Source organism: Stigmatopora nigra, chromosome 11, assembly GCF_051989575.1.
Source record: "Stigmatopora nigra isolate UIUO_SnigA chromosome 11, RoL_Snig_1.1, whole genome shotgun sequence".
Classification (NCBI taxonomy): domain Eukaryota; kingdom Metazoa; phylum Chordata; class Actinopteri; order Syngnathiformes; family Syngnathidae; genus Stigmatopora; species Stigmatopora nigra.
This window is the reverse complement of record NC_135518.1, coordinates 12,161,569-12,175,862: the sequence shown is the minus strand read 5'-3', so window position 1 is coordinate 12,175,862 and position 14,294 is coordinate 12,161,569. Positions and strand designations below refer to the sequence as shown.

At 39.4% G+C, this 14,294-nt stretch overlaps 1 protein-coding gene across 4 annotated transcripts in view; it reads right to left on the bottom strand.

Moving 5' to 3' along the window:
* The window catches only part of il1rapl1a (interleukin 1 receptor accessory protein-like 1a), a 139,565-nt gene that overhangs the window by 62,397 nt on the left and 62,874 nt on the right, over positions 1-14,294 (bottom strand). For all 4 annotated transcript variants that reach the window (XM_077727589.1, XM_077727591.1, XM_077727588.1 and 1 more), the window contains exons 3-5: positions 9,361-9,646; positions 4,604-4,790; positions 3,328-3,481 (exon numbers count right to left, since the gene is read on the bottom strand). In XM_077727589.1, coding sequence (XP_077583715.1) covers positions 3,328-3,481; positions 4,604-4,790; positions 9,361-9,646 — 627 coding nt within the window. The remainder of the gene's footprint in view (positions 1-3,327; positions 3,482-4,603; positions 4,791-9,360; positions 9,647-14,294) is intronic.

Genomic DNA, 14,294 nt, shown 5'->3' with positions numbered 1-14,294 from the left:
ACAGTTCCTAAGGTGACCCTAAAGTTTTTTTTTGTTAAGCAATAGGGTGATTTTCTTGGTCACCTTCACACGTACAAGCATACAAACCTCGGTAAAAGGAAATATGGGTATATCTCGAGAGAGTTAAGCTCAAGAGCAATGTACCCAGAAAATGGTAAGGGCAAAGACAAAAGAGGGCTATGTTAACCACTCAAGCAAAAATGGAAAGTATTCTTACATCATGGCGGGAGATCTACTATAGTATAACAATCACTGTTCGCATAGTACTCATTCAAATGCTACGAACTGAAAACACAAAGGTTTGAATATTCTTGATCGTTTTGGTCATAATGATTCATTCCAAATGTGATATTTAACACTGGTTTTACAGATTAACAATTTGCGAACAAGTTATCAAGTGTTTACAGCCTAAAACACCTGCAGCCACTTTACATAGTGTACCCACCCACTCATGTTTTTTATACATTCATGTATTCCAAATGCATTAGATTCTGCCCCTGCTTTACTATGCAAGACAGCTGATCCTCCTCCCGATGTCTTTGCTCCAATCCGCCTTACCAAATGCTACATTTACACCGGCCATAACCTCAATCAGTTTGTGCAGGTATTTGTGCAGTTTGTGAATGCAACAATCTAAAAAAAAATATGATGAAAAAACCCCAGAATGGAATGAAGACAGCGAGAGTAGGGAGGGAGCCGGCTGGGGAAGGGGCTCTCGGGTAGAAAGGGGTGCCTGAGGCATCCATCAAACCAAACGACTCCATTACAGTAAGTCCGACGGAGGCAAACGATAATGTGCACTGTGATAAACACTAGGATAATAGTGTGTTTATAGTCTTGAACATACGCTTTCTGCTAGGAAACACTGGCAACGAATACCGATAAGATACAGGAGCATAATGCGTCGTATATATATATATATTTTCCTCTCACCCTCTATCACTCCTCTACTTTTGGGTTATCAGTCACTTGTTCTATCTATTCTTCCCACGCTCATTCTATATTTTCATCCCAACAGAGCACAAGGGGAGGTGCATACATCAGCTGAATCCAGGTCTTTATCTACTGCGTGAGGATTGGTGCAGAACTAAGATTCTCTGGCAGAAGGAGTTGAGGGAAAAACCACGTTTAATTCGCCCAATTTACTGCCAGCTTATAATTTTTGAATACGTAATGGGTAATTGCTTGCCTGAGATGTTGGAGTTCAAATTGAATTCATTTTCTCGGCAAGTGCAATCACTCAGGATCAGCTGTGGTATTTATTTGTGGCTTTAAATTTTCGGAATCTCGATGTACGTACAAAGTCCAACTAAGGCAAAAGATAATACGGGCTATGATGAGGTAGAATAGTGGTATATGTAGTATTTGCAGGACTATTTCTTGTTGTATAGTTGTGGATCTTGTTCAGTATGATCACTGCACTCCATTAAAACAGTTCTCAAAGTCCAATAAGACATGAAATGAGGGCATATTAAGCAAGTCAACGGGGATTGCGTTTCTTTTACATTTCTATTAACCTAAGGAGCACAGACCCTTGATTAACGTTCCCGTGGATCTGCCTGATTTGAATGCGCCCGTGTTTACGCCCATAGTTAACCTCTATTACAAGCATGACCTCAGCTGAGATGATGTCTGCGCCACTGTTTCTAAACCGGGGAACATTGGTTACATGGTAGATGAAGAGCAAAATTGTCAGATGGAGGTAAAGGGTTCACGCAAAAGACAAGAGGCCATGACACTATATTTAAGATCACTTAAACTCAATGACCTCTTTCGTCTTGGTATATTCCCGAAAAGAAAATCTCTAGCTCTGATGCCGTTTTGGGCTTTTATGTTCTGGTAAATTTTAGTTTTAGAGTGCAGGCAAATGTGCATAATTGTAGGCTCGTTTAATGGCAGATTGCTCTGTGCAGTCATTGGAAGGAATAAGTCTTCCTGTGCAGGACAGCTTGAAAATCAAGTTGGGAAAAAGCTTCCAAACTAATCTATCAAATCCAACTTTACACGTGACATCACACAAGGTACCAGTTTAGAATAGTGATATAAAATTAGCCTCGTTTGATTTTTTTTTAATAGAGTCTTTTGTGAAACTCAGGAGAATAAGCAGCCTCAGCAAGAAGAGCAGTTATGATCGTTGATTTAAAAGACTTCATTTTATAAGACCTACCTTTTCATGTGTTATTTCTTTAGCTTAATTACAACATTCCGACATCTACCGTTTGGGGGTCATAGTATATTTATGTACACATAATTTTATACCAAGTTTGAACTTCTATTCAATTTTTCCATAGACTTCCGAAAGTTAAATGTAAAACCATCATAATATGGATTGTAAATTACTTAAGTATTTTTTTTGTACGTGTTCAATACATCATGCCTTGGGAAAACAAAACTATGCGCCATTTTAAATATATATGGTGATAAATCAGTACATAAATTGGGGATTTTCTTTTTGCCATAGATAGACCTGGTGCTCTTTTCAAACACAAGGGTGTAACATGTAATTACCGCCCCTAATTTGAGGACTTATTACTTATCTTGTGCGCTTCTAGTAGTGCATACCGGCACACGGGCACGGATGCATGAAACGAGGGGATGGGATATTAAAAGCAACGGGCAGTTTAATTCATCACTTGGGTTCTGGCTAATTTGTTGCTTTTAATAGAATACAGAAACCAGTGGATGCATAATTTGACCAGAGCAGAGAAGAGATTTATATTATTTCATACTTGAAAAGACACGGTTGTATAGGGTTTCAACTTTTGCATGGTGTTCTACAAAATTCCACATCACAGGACAGAACAAAAATGGTGTCATTTGCCTCACCGCTGGTTGAAAACGTTTGTTTAGGTGTGGAGCAGAGCCCACAATGATGTGTAACAATCCTCTTTAAGGTCACTCTGAGAACCATTTTTCCGCAACTTAGCAAAGTACAAATTGTTACTTGGACCATCATGGGTGTCGAACATGTCAAACAAATGGCATTGCCACTTGTTGACATATTTCAAGAAAGCCAAACAAAGGCACACCCACGGATTAAAAAATGTCGTATTTAAATACTGGTATTTCATTTCCCGGAGACTGACGTGAAGTAGAAGAAGAGGAAGAAGCAGAATGAATGGCCCCAACCTCCCGTAGCAATTAGCGCAACAGCGGGATGTTGCAGCAGTGCTCAGCGGTGAGCATGTTGTGTGTTTGCTATCAATTCATTGCCTCAAATACCCCTCCAGTGTAAACAACTGAATCTTATCCCGCCAACATTAAGCACAATAGTCAAATCCTCCCATTCCCGATGCGCATTTCATCACCCCCGACAGCATCTCTTACCGGTGACGGCGAGTTCGGTGGTTCTCCTGACCACAAAGCCTCCAAATTGGACTTCGCATGTATAATTCCCAATGTCGTCTTCCTTCACTTCTTGGAATGACAGAATGTCTCTCTTCTGGACGACACTGGCGGGCCATTTCTTTGGATGACATTCCTGGGGAAATAACAGGATAGTCTGTTTAGACAAATGGCTTCTGATTGTTGGAAGAGAATTTAGATCAGTTTGAATTAAGTGTGTTGAAAAGTACTTGGAATTTGCTGCAGTTTTTACCCAATAAGTACCTTCACATAATTTAGACTGAGCCTTTTAAGGCAGTTCTATGCACTTTGTGTCCTGAAAAAAACGGGTGTAGGTATGCAGTAATAGACAAGGGTCGAGGCGCTCAGGGCAGGACATCGATGTCCCCGTGAATTCCATTTCTCTGTTGCTCCCGGCATTTTTAGAATTCAATCAGGGTTGCCCCGCAGTGGTCCAAATAACTCCAGTTTCCAGCATTCACTGTCATTACCTAGAGTGTAATTGAATTCTGGGAAAATCTAGAGGTCGCGGCCGTCCAGATAATCTACTACTGATCTGCCTGTGATTAGTCCGGCCTGAACCCTTGGTGGGGGTGCTCTGGGCTGCCCGCAAGCCTCGCCGGACCCTGGAGAGGCGAGGACCCGGGAAACCAGTGAGTAGGCGCATCCTGAATTGAGATGAGGGATGATTAGGCTTCATGGAGCAGCCGCTTATTCATTGGAGCAGGAGGTCACATTACAGTATTTGTGTTCATTTCAACTTTGGGGCTAATTTTCAAATGCGTGATACTGTTTATCACAATGATTTGCATCTTCATAACCTAATGTCTCATGTTCTTGAACAGTTCTATGTATACCTCATCCTTTTTTTGTTGCTAGGCTAAAGAACCAGATCCAAAAAGTCTTTTCAGGGAAATATTTATCTACCCTGTTTTACAATCATTGAGTTCACCATGGGCAATGCTAAAGTCACAGTCCAACTCGACACTGTGTCATCATTCTGCAACTTAACTAGACAGGGATATACTTTAGTCTATTGTCTTGTAAAGTGAATTTTGTATTTTTCTTTCCTAAGGGAACATTTGCCCTCTACCATCTCGCCAACTGCCCTGACTAAAGCCAGCATCAAATTCCTTGACGGTCGGAGACAATAAATCGAAGCCCGCCTACACTGAATGCACATTGGCTAAAATATATCTATTTTTAATGAGAACTAAACTAAACACAAGTTCTCTACTAAAGCGTGATTCTTACTCACCTTGTACCAAGTTATGTCTGGCTCTTTCCCGGCCTCAACATAGTCATCAATATCAGGGCAGAGTATATCTTTACTCTTGCTCAGCTCGGCCTTCTCCATTCGTCGCATATTCGAATTGTAGCACATATTTGTGTCGTTCTCAGCAACGGTTAGTGACATGGACACCTTCATGCAGTAAGTTGAGTTCCTGCAAAGAGAGGAAGAGAAAAAAAAGTCCCTTGTTGAAACATTTGCGGTCAGTAGACCATGTTGCTTTATTACATATTGATTTTCTATGCAGATGATCCCGTTCAAGGTTGCAGGGTAGACGAAGAGTATCGCAACTGATTTGAGTGAAAACCCTGCAGAGATTAAGTGCCAATCAAATGAATGACTAAAGTATCAAAAGCATAAATTGCAATTATCAATATGGTTCATTTCACAAAGAGGATTCAAGTACAAGAAAACCATTCCTAACCAAAAGGCACTGACTAAGATTTAATTTTTTCTCATCCAGTTTCAATGTTACAATCAGAATGAACATGTAGATAGTGTCATGATTTTTTTGCCCTTCAGTAATTTTCATCCATCACTCAACCACTCCTACTATTTACAGAATTTCAGTTGGTTTAGCAACAACCAAAATATTTAGTCAAAAAAATTCACCCTCACAAATAGTAGAGGATTTATAGGGGAGTGGCAGGAGGTGTTAAAGGTAGTCAGTTGGGGGCTCGGGAATACTAATCAGCGAAGAGACAAACTCTAGGGGTTCCCAACAGGAAAGACCAGACTGGACAAGCAAAAACCCGCCCCCGCCTATTGGTCTCTTAGCAACCATCAACACATTGAAGATGGTGATGAATATTACATGTAGGAGGCGCCACTCTCTCTCTCTCTTCCCTTTGCTTTCTTATTCACCGCATTCCTCATCATCATTGTCCTTATTATCGGGGCCATTACAAAGCAACCTGTGTCCACTGCATCAACAACACTCAGCAGTGAAAATACAATAACAGACACACAAAGAATGAACAAGGGCACCTTCGGTTGCTATAACAACCTTGCTGCAAGGGATTTGCTGCCATTCATTCACCAAAGCATTAATAAGGTCAAGCAGTAATGTGGCGGCGGCGTGCATCTCTTATTGCACGGCGACACAAAATTCGTCAGTCCAGGTAGCCCAAAAACATCTCGTCTCAAATGTCAGGATGGGCATTAAAACAACAATGGCCGTCATTCCAGTTTGTATCGAACTTGTGCAGACTTGTGCTAATTTTTTTTACTGGCTTCCTCACAGGTGCAGATGGAGTTTCACTGCTGGTGTGTATAGTTTGCAAGTCTGTTGGGTAAAAGAGAGATAAAAGAGGAACTCATCGGACATATACAACTTTGATCAGGTAGAGGTGTTCACCACTGCAACTTGACAGTTAATATGCACCTGTGTGGTGGGAGTTTTCTCTTAACTCCTGCCTTTGTCTTGGTATTCTACTGGTGTTGTCGCCTACCGTATTTTCACGACTATAAGGCGCACTTAAAAGTCTTAAGTTTTCTCCAAAATAGACAGTGCGCCTTATATATGGAAAAAACAGAAAACCAAAAACGAAAAACTATCACTGTCGGATATTAAAAAACACAAACGCCTGAACTGAAACAATACTGTTAAATATGCAGGTGCCATCTTAGTTTACAACATCTTACATCATATAGCTCCTCCCCCACTGCAAGATTTTATACAAAAAAATCCAAAACATCAACAATGGCTGGCTCTAGAGGTGACTGTAAAGTAGTGAGTGCTTCATACCTGGAAGTCAATAGCAATTACCGTATTTTCACCACTATAAGGCGCACTTAAAAGTCTTAAATTTTCTCCAAAATAGACAGTGCGCCTTATACCACAGTGCGTCTTATAATACAGTGCGTCTTATTTATGGGAAAAAATGTCATTCATTGAGGGTGCGCCTTATAATGCGGTGCACCTTATAGTCGTGAAAATACGGTACTTTGTTACCATAAAATAGGTCAGCAATGCCAAAACCTTTGGATGAATAGTTTCTGGCCAAAGATCTAAACTGGCAACTCCTTTGAGACGAGCTAGAACAGCAAATGTGAGTTCTCGTCAACCTCACATAAACCCCTTGACTTCAAGGTACACCAAATTCCATGAATACATTTCCCAGTAAGTACTTTTCAATTAATACAGGCGTCTTAGCCACAGCCACACTTTGTGATACCGGTATTCCTACAGTCTAGAAACATTTGCCTTGCGTGAGTGAGTCTGGTCATTCTCAAGGAAAGGCTCACGCTGGCTTTTCATTCCCTTTCATTACATTACATTTAAGGCTCGCCAGATGCTCCCATTCACTGCAAATGACGGGTTTCATATGATCTATTCAGGTTATGGAAGCAATAAGGAGAGTCACCTCTTTTATATAAACCCTTTTGACCCTCCGACAGCTATAAAACCCACATACACGCGCATGTACAGTATATCCGGCTGGTATGAAAAATTAATGTAAAGACAGAAAAGGGAAAAATGGCAGAGTGGAATGAGAGAAACATTTTGTTTTAATGAGATAAACCATTTGAAAGAATTGGCACTCATTTTAATAGGAAAAAGATACTTATCAAATAGTTATTTTGGCCAATTCTTGTCATTTAAAGTGCAGCAACCTTTTGGTGGATTTATTTTTAAAGAAGTCTTTTCTTTTAATCCATCATGTCTTTTTGAATGTTATTTTCTCTAAAACCCTGTCATAAATTTAGATCACTTATGCTTATATATACATTTTGTCCATTGGTACATATGTATTTATTACATAGAATAATGTATTGTTGTCAAATACACATTATAGTATATGCATACTGCAGATATTTTATATAAATTGTATGTAGAGGTTACCACATCCTGTCTTCCCTTTGTATTACCAATGAAACGCTTCACAATAAGGGCAAAAAAATGAAAGCATCATGGAATTTCAAGTAGCGGGTTTAGGAAGAAAAAAATGCTTGAGGACAATCCAATTGAAGGATGTATGGAATCATGCATTGTTAATACGCACATATTTGCATTTGGAAGCAATTGTCTACTTATAGCTGAGTAAAGCTGAGATCTTCAGAAATAACACAGCTGAGCCACAAAGGTCTAATGGGAGCACATAAGACGCATTTGTTTAACATCCATAAAAAAAAACACATTGACATTGCGAGATTTCAGCCAAATGTCGACTTGACGCGGTCACGTTCGATAGGACGAAAGGAATTGAATAGTCAATACTATGAGAATCAAATAGTGTGATCCCAATCCCAAACACCAAAGCATTTCCAGACAAAAATGTCCGATATTGGCGCTCAGGTAACATTGACTTTATGAGCGGAAAGAAGCGGCTGGAGAAAAAGCTTTTGTGTAAGGCCCATTTTTTGAGTTTGTAAAATATCCACTTGCTTGTGTAATTTCATGGTTGATGGGTGGGCAGCCACTCCAGAGGCTCATTTCCACAATGTGTCCTCTCTCTACCATTCATATCGGTCACGACTGTATAAAAATAAGTTGCAGCCGTGTAATAAAACAAGCCACAATGGAGCATCCAAAGTGGAACACTATTGAAATGGTGCAATTTTGGTTGGTGTTTTCATCAAAATGTCACTAAAAAAAAGACCATAAGGGAGGAAAAATCTCTCGTGTCCTATGTTCCGTGAGTATCAAATGGAAACGAACGCTAGAAGAGAAAAACCATCAGCGTTTAGTTTGAAGTAGACGCAAGCTTGTTGTTGCATGTCAACGTTAAATGACTGAACGTTAAAATGAGAATAAAAAAACAGTGATTTGTTGCGGAAAAATGCGACCACATAAATCTCGGTACATTTCACAGAGGGACACTTATTGAGTACACTTCAGGCCTCTTCGGTTCCTTAAGAGGCCTTTAACCCAGTTTATTAAAAACTCTGCAAAATGGAGAGCTCCAACGAGCCAATTAGTGAGGGATGTTATCTGCCGTAAAGGTTAATAAGTTACCGCGACACCACTGTGCATCTTAATCTTATTACGCACCTCTGTAGAAACAGAAACGTCTCGCAACTAAAGTATATGCTTCGTATAGTACTATTCTTCTACATGATTACGCTTATTTGTTCAAGCCTACAAGAATACCCCAATTCAATTTAATGAGGTATTCTGTAGCATTGTTTAAAACCACGTTATACAGTGTGGCTAGTATTTTGCTCAATTTATTTTAGTACCGTGAATTTGGTTTGTAGTCATTGTAATGATATAACAACTTTGACTATTTTCCAGGTATTGAATGCTCTGATATTTATAACAAAAAACAACATAGTGCGATGAGTCATGGCAGTGAAACATGATGAATCTTCCTCCCTTCTTCTCTACAGCATTTATTCGGATTGGGGTTAGAGGTAAACTAGGGTATACATTAGCTGATTGTGGATGGGACATAAGATACAAAACACATGCCTCCAAATATAAAGTCAATGTGGAATATTTTAGCAACCTCAAAAAAGTTTAGGGCACTAAGTTGTTAGCGGCAATCACATAACTATCACGGAAGGAATGAAGATTATGTTACTGGAGTGGTAAACATAGTAGTTCGTTGTCACTGTTTGTGAAGTCAAAAATACAATAAATGAGTATGGAAATGACTTCCAAGCCATGAATATAGAATTATCCCACTTGCACTCCAGTAGTAATGTTTAAAAACTCTTTCCCTCTATTTTTAAACTGATGAATACAATTAACCATTGCACACAATCTTTGTCGATCTTACCTTAAGACACAGGAGTAGAGTCCAATGTCCTGAATGTCAGCAGGTCTGAACCAGATAGCATCCTCCTCCTTGCTCATGCGTACACCATCGAACGAGATGGGTTCCTCGAAGTCGCTGTGGCCGAGACCCGAGCTGCGGTACCACATGAGGCTGAGGCCGACACTCTGAGCCTGGCTGTAGTTGGCACGGATGTAGCCGTAGAACAGGGCGCATTTTAGCCGCACAGGCTCACCCTGCAGGACCCGGTACTTGAGGTAGTCCACCGACCAGTCTGTGCAGCCATCCACTGTAAACAAACAAGACAGAAAAAATAGTCATTAGTACTCAGTGCAACAGGATGGACGAATTTACGGTGTTTCCCAATTCGTTGTTTCAGTCATACTTTTCCAGCATTCCCTTTCTATAGCTGCTATCCTGTCCAACTTGATTCTTCAGCTGGCTTACTGCTTTAAAGATTTTTGATCTAGCTTTAATGGACTCGTAACGCCAAAACGCTGTCCAAAAACTCTTCAGTTAATGGCGTGTTTACGAGTCTTCCCCAAACGAACTAAGCATTAAAGACATACATCATTTTTGTGAAAACTTGACCTGGTGCACTCAGCTGCCATAAAAGACAAGATTTCCAAGATGGAGGTTTTACAAACCTGGATATAACTGTTAAGAGAGCATACGTGTGTGTATTGGAGTAAATTTTGTGATTGTACTTAGCATAGGTTGACAATATGCACTTAAAGCACTCTGAGGATCATTTACAACCTTTGTGATGAATGGTTAGAATAGATAAATAAATTTGTCTTGACTTGAAATGCAATTCTTTCAAGCGAGTGGTCACTTGTGGTTCTTGGTTGGGGAGAATAATTCAGAATGAATAATCATATCTTTCATTGTGTTTCACCTGCTCAAGAAGTAGACCCCTTATTCTAATTATTAATAAGAACTATGGGAACAGATTCAATGAGAGGTCGAGAGTCACTCAAATTTGTTTCTGTATCGTGATTAGCATAGTTTTCTCAGTTCGAGTTACCCATTTCTGATTAGCTTCCAGCGAATAATCCCAAATTTAATTCCCGTTTTGGGGACTGTGAATAAAACAAACGAAATTTTTATATATAGTCTCTCCAAGCATGTTTTTATGCCTTCTAAAATTAAATGAAGGGCTGAGTTTAAGTTGAAGTTTTACTATGAGACATATTTAATACGACCTAACAGGTGTTTCATAAGTGCAATCGTTAACATATACTGTATTTTGCCAAAGGAAGGTTAATAAAACATGAGCATAAGGAGTCAACTTCTTTTGCTTTTGTTAACCATTCCGAGCGAGCATGTGTGCGCCAACTTGGCCTCAGCAGGCAACACTCTTGCAATATTGAAATGCAACAACTCACGTTGCATCTGGGAGTCGACTGTAAAATGCTCCATAAATGATGTCAGACTCTTCTTCTATGTGCTGAGGATGCACAACAGTACAAAAAAAGTGCAAGGCAAGATATTTAACCAGGAATACGCATCCAGCTCATAAAAAAAGCAAGTCAACGCTTCTTTAACTTTGTATAAAGAGATATGAATTTGTGTTAAAGCTCCCATGGGATCTCTTTTGGCCTCACTACTTTTTCAATTGACCCATTCTGGCAAATTTTACGTAAACAAGTCACAAATTTATCGTACACGGTTAACGTAAAAACATAATATACACATTTATAGTTACTTTATCTCCCATGGGGCTTGAACAAATGCTCCTATTATTCAGTTATGGAAATATTTTCAAGAAACACATGCTGAAGTAAAGTCCTGTAAATTCAGCAGAATGAAAAACTAAGTTCTGGATTCACCCCTATGATAACTATATGGCATAATTAAATATAAAGTGTTTTGCAAATCCCTCTCAGTACCCTAGCTAGCCATGGGTCGCTATCAGTCTCCTACCAGCATATTTTGGATACAGCAGGTGCACTACTGCACTGTATGTATATTTGGGATTACATGATAATGTAATATAGACTGAGCTGTTGGTGGGGGGAGATGGTGATGTGAGATAAAGCCTTAAGAACCTCAACTGGGAGCGAAACAACCTCTCTCAGGAGTAGCTCTGATTGTAATTAATACCCTTAATTAGCGGGGAAGTCACACATGCACACATTCCCTATATGAATAGTTGTCTGCTTAATTATGGCTGCAAATTACCTGTGAGCTTGCCCGTGAAAAAAAAAAAAGCATGCTTATGTGAGAAACAGAAAACATCATCATGGCGCAATGTGCAAAACCCCCACCTAATTATCACTGCCAATAATAAATCGGGACACCTCCTGTGTGGCACATGTTCAATTTAAAACCTCGTTAATAAACTTGAAAGAATATGAAAAGCATTTTTTTTAAATCCGTGGCTAATAACTGCAGATAATTATTGATTGAATTTGTACAAAGCCACCCAAAAATAATATGTGCAAAGTTTTAAAAGCAACACCATGGATTAGCTTTTTAATAATTCAGGCTTTCTATCCCAAAATGAAAAAACATGGCTGGCTTGTTGTCTACTATGTATCTAAAAATAAAGCCCTTACCGTCATTATTTTATCTTTTACTATCGAGAGACGCTTATTGGTTGTTGTGCTTATCAGTAAACACGAATAACAACAATAAATGTAATTCTAAGACAGGTACAATGGTCTTTCTTGCTATCTGTCTTAAAAGGATTGGCCATTACCACTCACTATTCATGCATTCAGTCAACGTCAATCATTGGGGAGAAGGAACAGATGACATTCAATGAGCCAAAAGGGCTGCCACAAGCATCAGCCTTCAGTCAGCCAAAATGGCTGATCATTCCACTACAAGATAGAACTTAACACACTACACATGATATAGTCCATTTGACACATTTGATGGCTCTGTTCTATTATAATCAAGTCCAAAAATTAAGTGGAAAATTAGGGCAATGCTAAAACTCAACATACAAAAAATTGAAACTACCTCTTTAAATTAATAGATAAAAAATCTGTTCTGAGAGTTTTTCAAACATTAGTTTCTCCTTCCATTTAACCGTCAGTTTCCCAATAAATAAATAGTTTCCTTTTCAACATTCAAGGCTTCCCATACATGAAACTCTTGGAAGTTAAATCTCAATGAACAAAACCCATCTGGCAAAAATTCCACATCTCTACCTGATACATCAAGTGTATACAATTACCTATTGTACACTTACGCTATTGTAGTCCCCCATCCCCACTAGGGTAGTCCTTTTATGTGATTGTGTGTTTGTGCGTTGAAGATATTTCGATGTGAAACTCAAAATGGCTTTATCAACTCAATTAGAGCTTGACATTTCCCACGTAACCATGCTGGGCCAAAAAAATCAATGCTTCCCCACTGGAGTCACAGTCACTACACCATCTCTCACTCCCTGTGTGCAAGCACAAACACGCACAAAAACACATGGACTGCATCCCACCTAGACCTCTGGGACTTGGCACCTCTAGTAACGAATGTACCCCACCACTCCTAAACAACCGCCAAACCGGGCATCTTTCGTATGTTGTTCAGCGGCCCCACTTGTGTATTACAAATTAAGTGTTAGGATTAGGAGAAGCCAATGTAATAATAATGTAAAACTAATAATCCTAACAGTAAGCCTACACTGCAGTGTCTGCAACTGCAACATTTCTGTCGCTGTTCTTGTTTTTAATTCCTAGATTTTTTCTGCAGTTTTTGCACCTTCAATAATACACTACACAAGAAAAACAAGTGACGGTATTTCAGCAAGATGTGTGTGTACCTCGGAGCATTGTGACATTATGACACCGTTGTGACAACACAATGGAAACAAATACAAAGCCGGCAGCTGGAATAAATGTACCAACAAGCGTACATGAACACACTATGGACTTTTCATTGGTTTTAAAATATGTAATCCAATTATTCATTCATTTTCTGGGCTGCTTATAGTCATGAGGGTCGTACAAGTGCTGGAGGCTATCCCAGCCAACATGGACAGTGGGCGGGGGGGCACCCCGAATTGGTCGCCAGACAATAGCAGGACACAATTGGACAAACATATAATCACACACATCCACGGATAATTCGAAGTGTTTAATCAGTCTACCTATTTATGTTTTGGAGAAATCCTGTATGCAAAATCTACACAGTATTCAACTGGAACCAAAAAGTTCTTCAACAGTCTTTTACGCATAAAATATTATATAAGTGTATGTATACTAGTGTGTATATCTGGGCCACAGATTTGGAACGATAAGCTAACAAATATGCACCCAGAAAAATGGAAGCAGAGGAATATGTCAGCATGCCAGGGGTAAACTGTCATTATTTATTTAAAAAGAAACAATGTACTACTTGGAATAGCATAGGGAAAAATACACTTGGTACACAGAATGTGGCCAAAAGCGACAGCAGGAGTGAAAAAAAGAAAGAGTGTAGCCGTGACGAGGTACTGACAAGTCCTTAACGGAAAGCTGAGTACCACAAACAAAGGATGATGTGACGGTGAGACACATCTGGACAGGACAAGTGTGACAATCTGAAAGAGTGAAAGACAAGAAGTAGGAACACAAAAGGTGCAACTACTAGTTAGCCACAACCACAAAAAAGGGAATAGGAGTCAAATCATAAGAGCCAATATTAGTGGTGATCATCCCATAATACACATCGAATGTTTTCCATGTTTAGCAGTATTTGTAGAGCCACGTTTTCTAAATGTAAAAACACTCTCCTGTCATTAGCAGACATCTCATGTACTATTCAAGTCTAATAAGTTGCTGTAAGCCACACAATAATTTAAAGTGAGTACAATACAAAGCAACCTTTAAAAGGGTTTTCAATTTGGAAAACCCAGTTCCAGCCAACTCATCAGCTCTTCCATAATTAAAATCCAACAATCTTTTCATACAAAGCCCCGTATTACCCTGCTCCTTCAATCGGAGCCT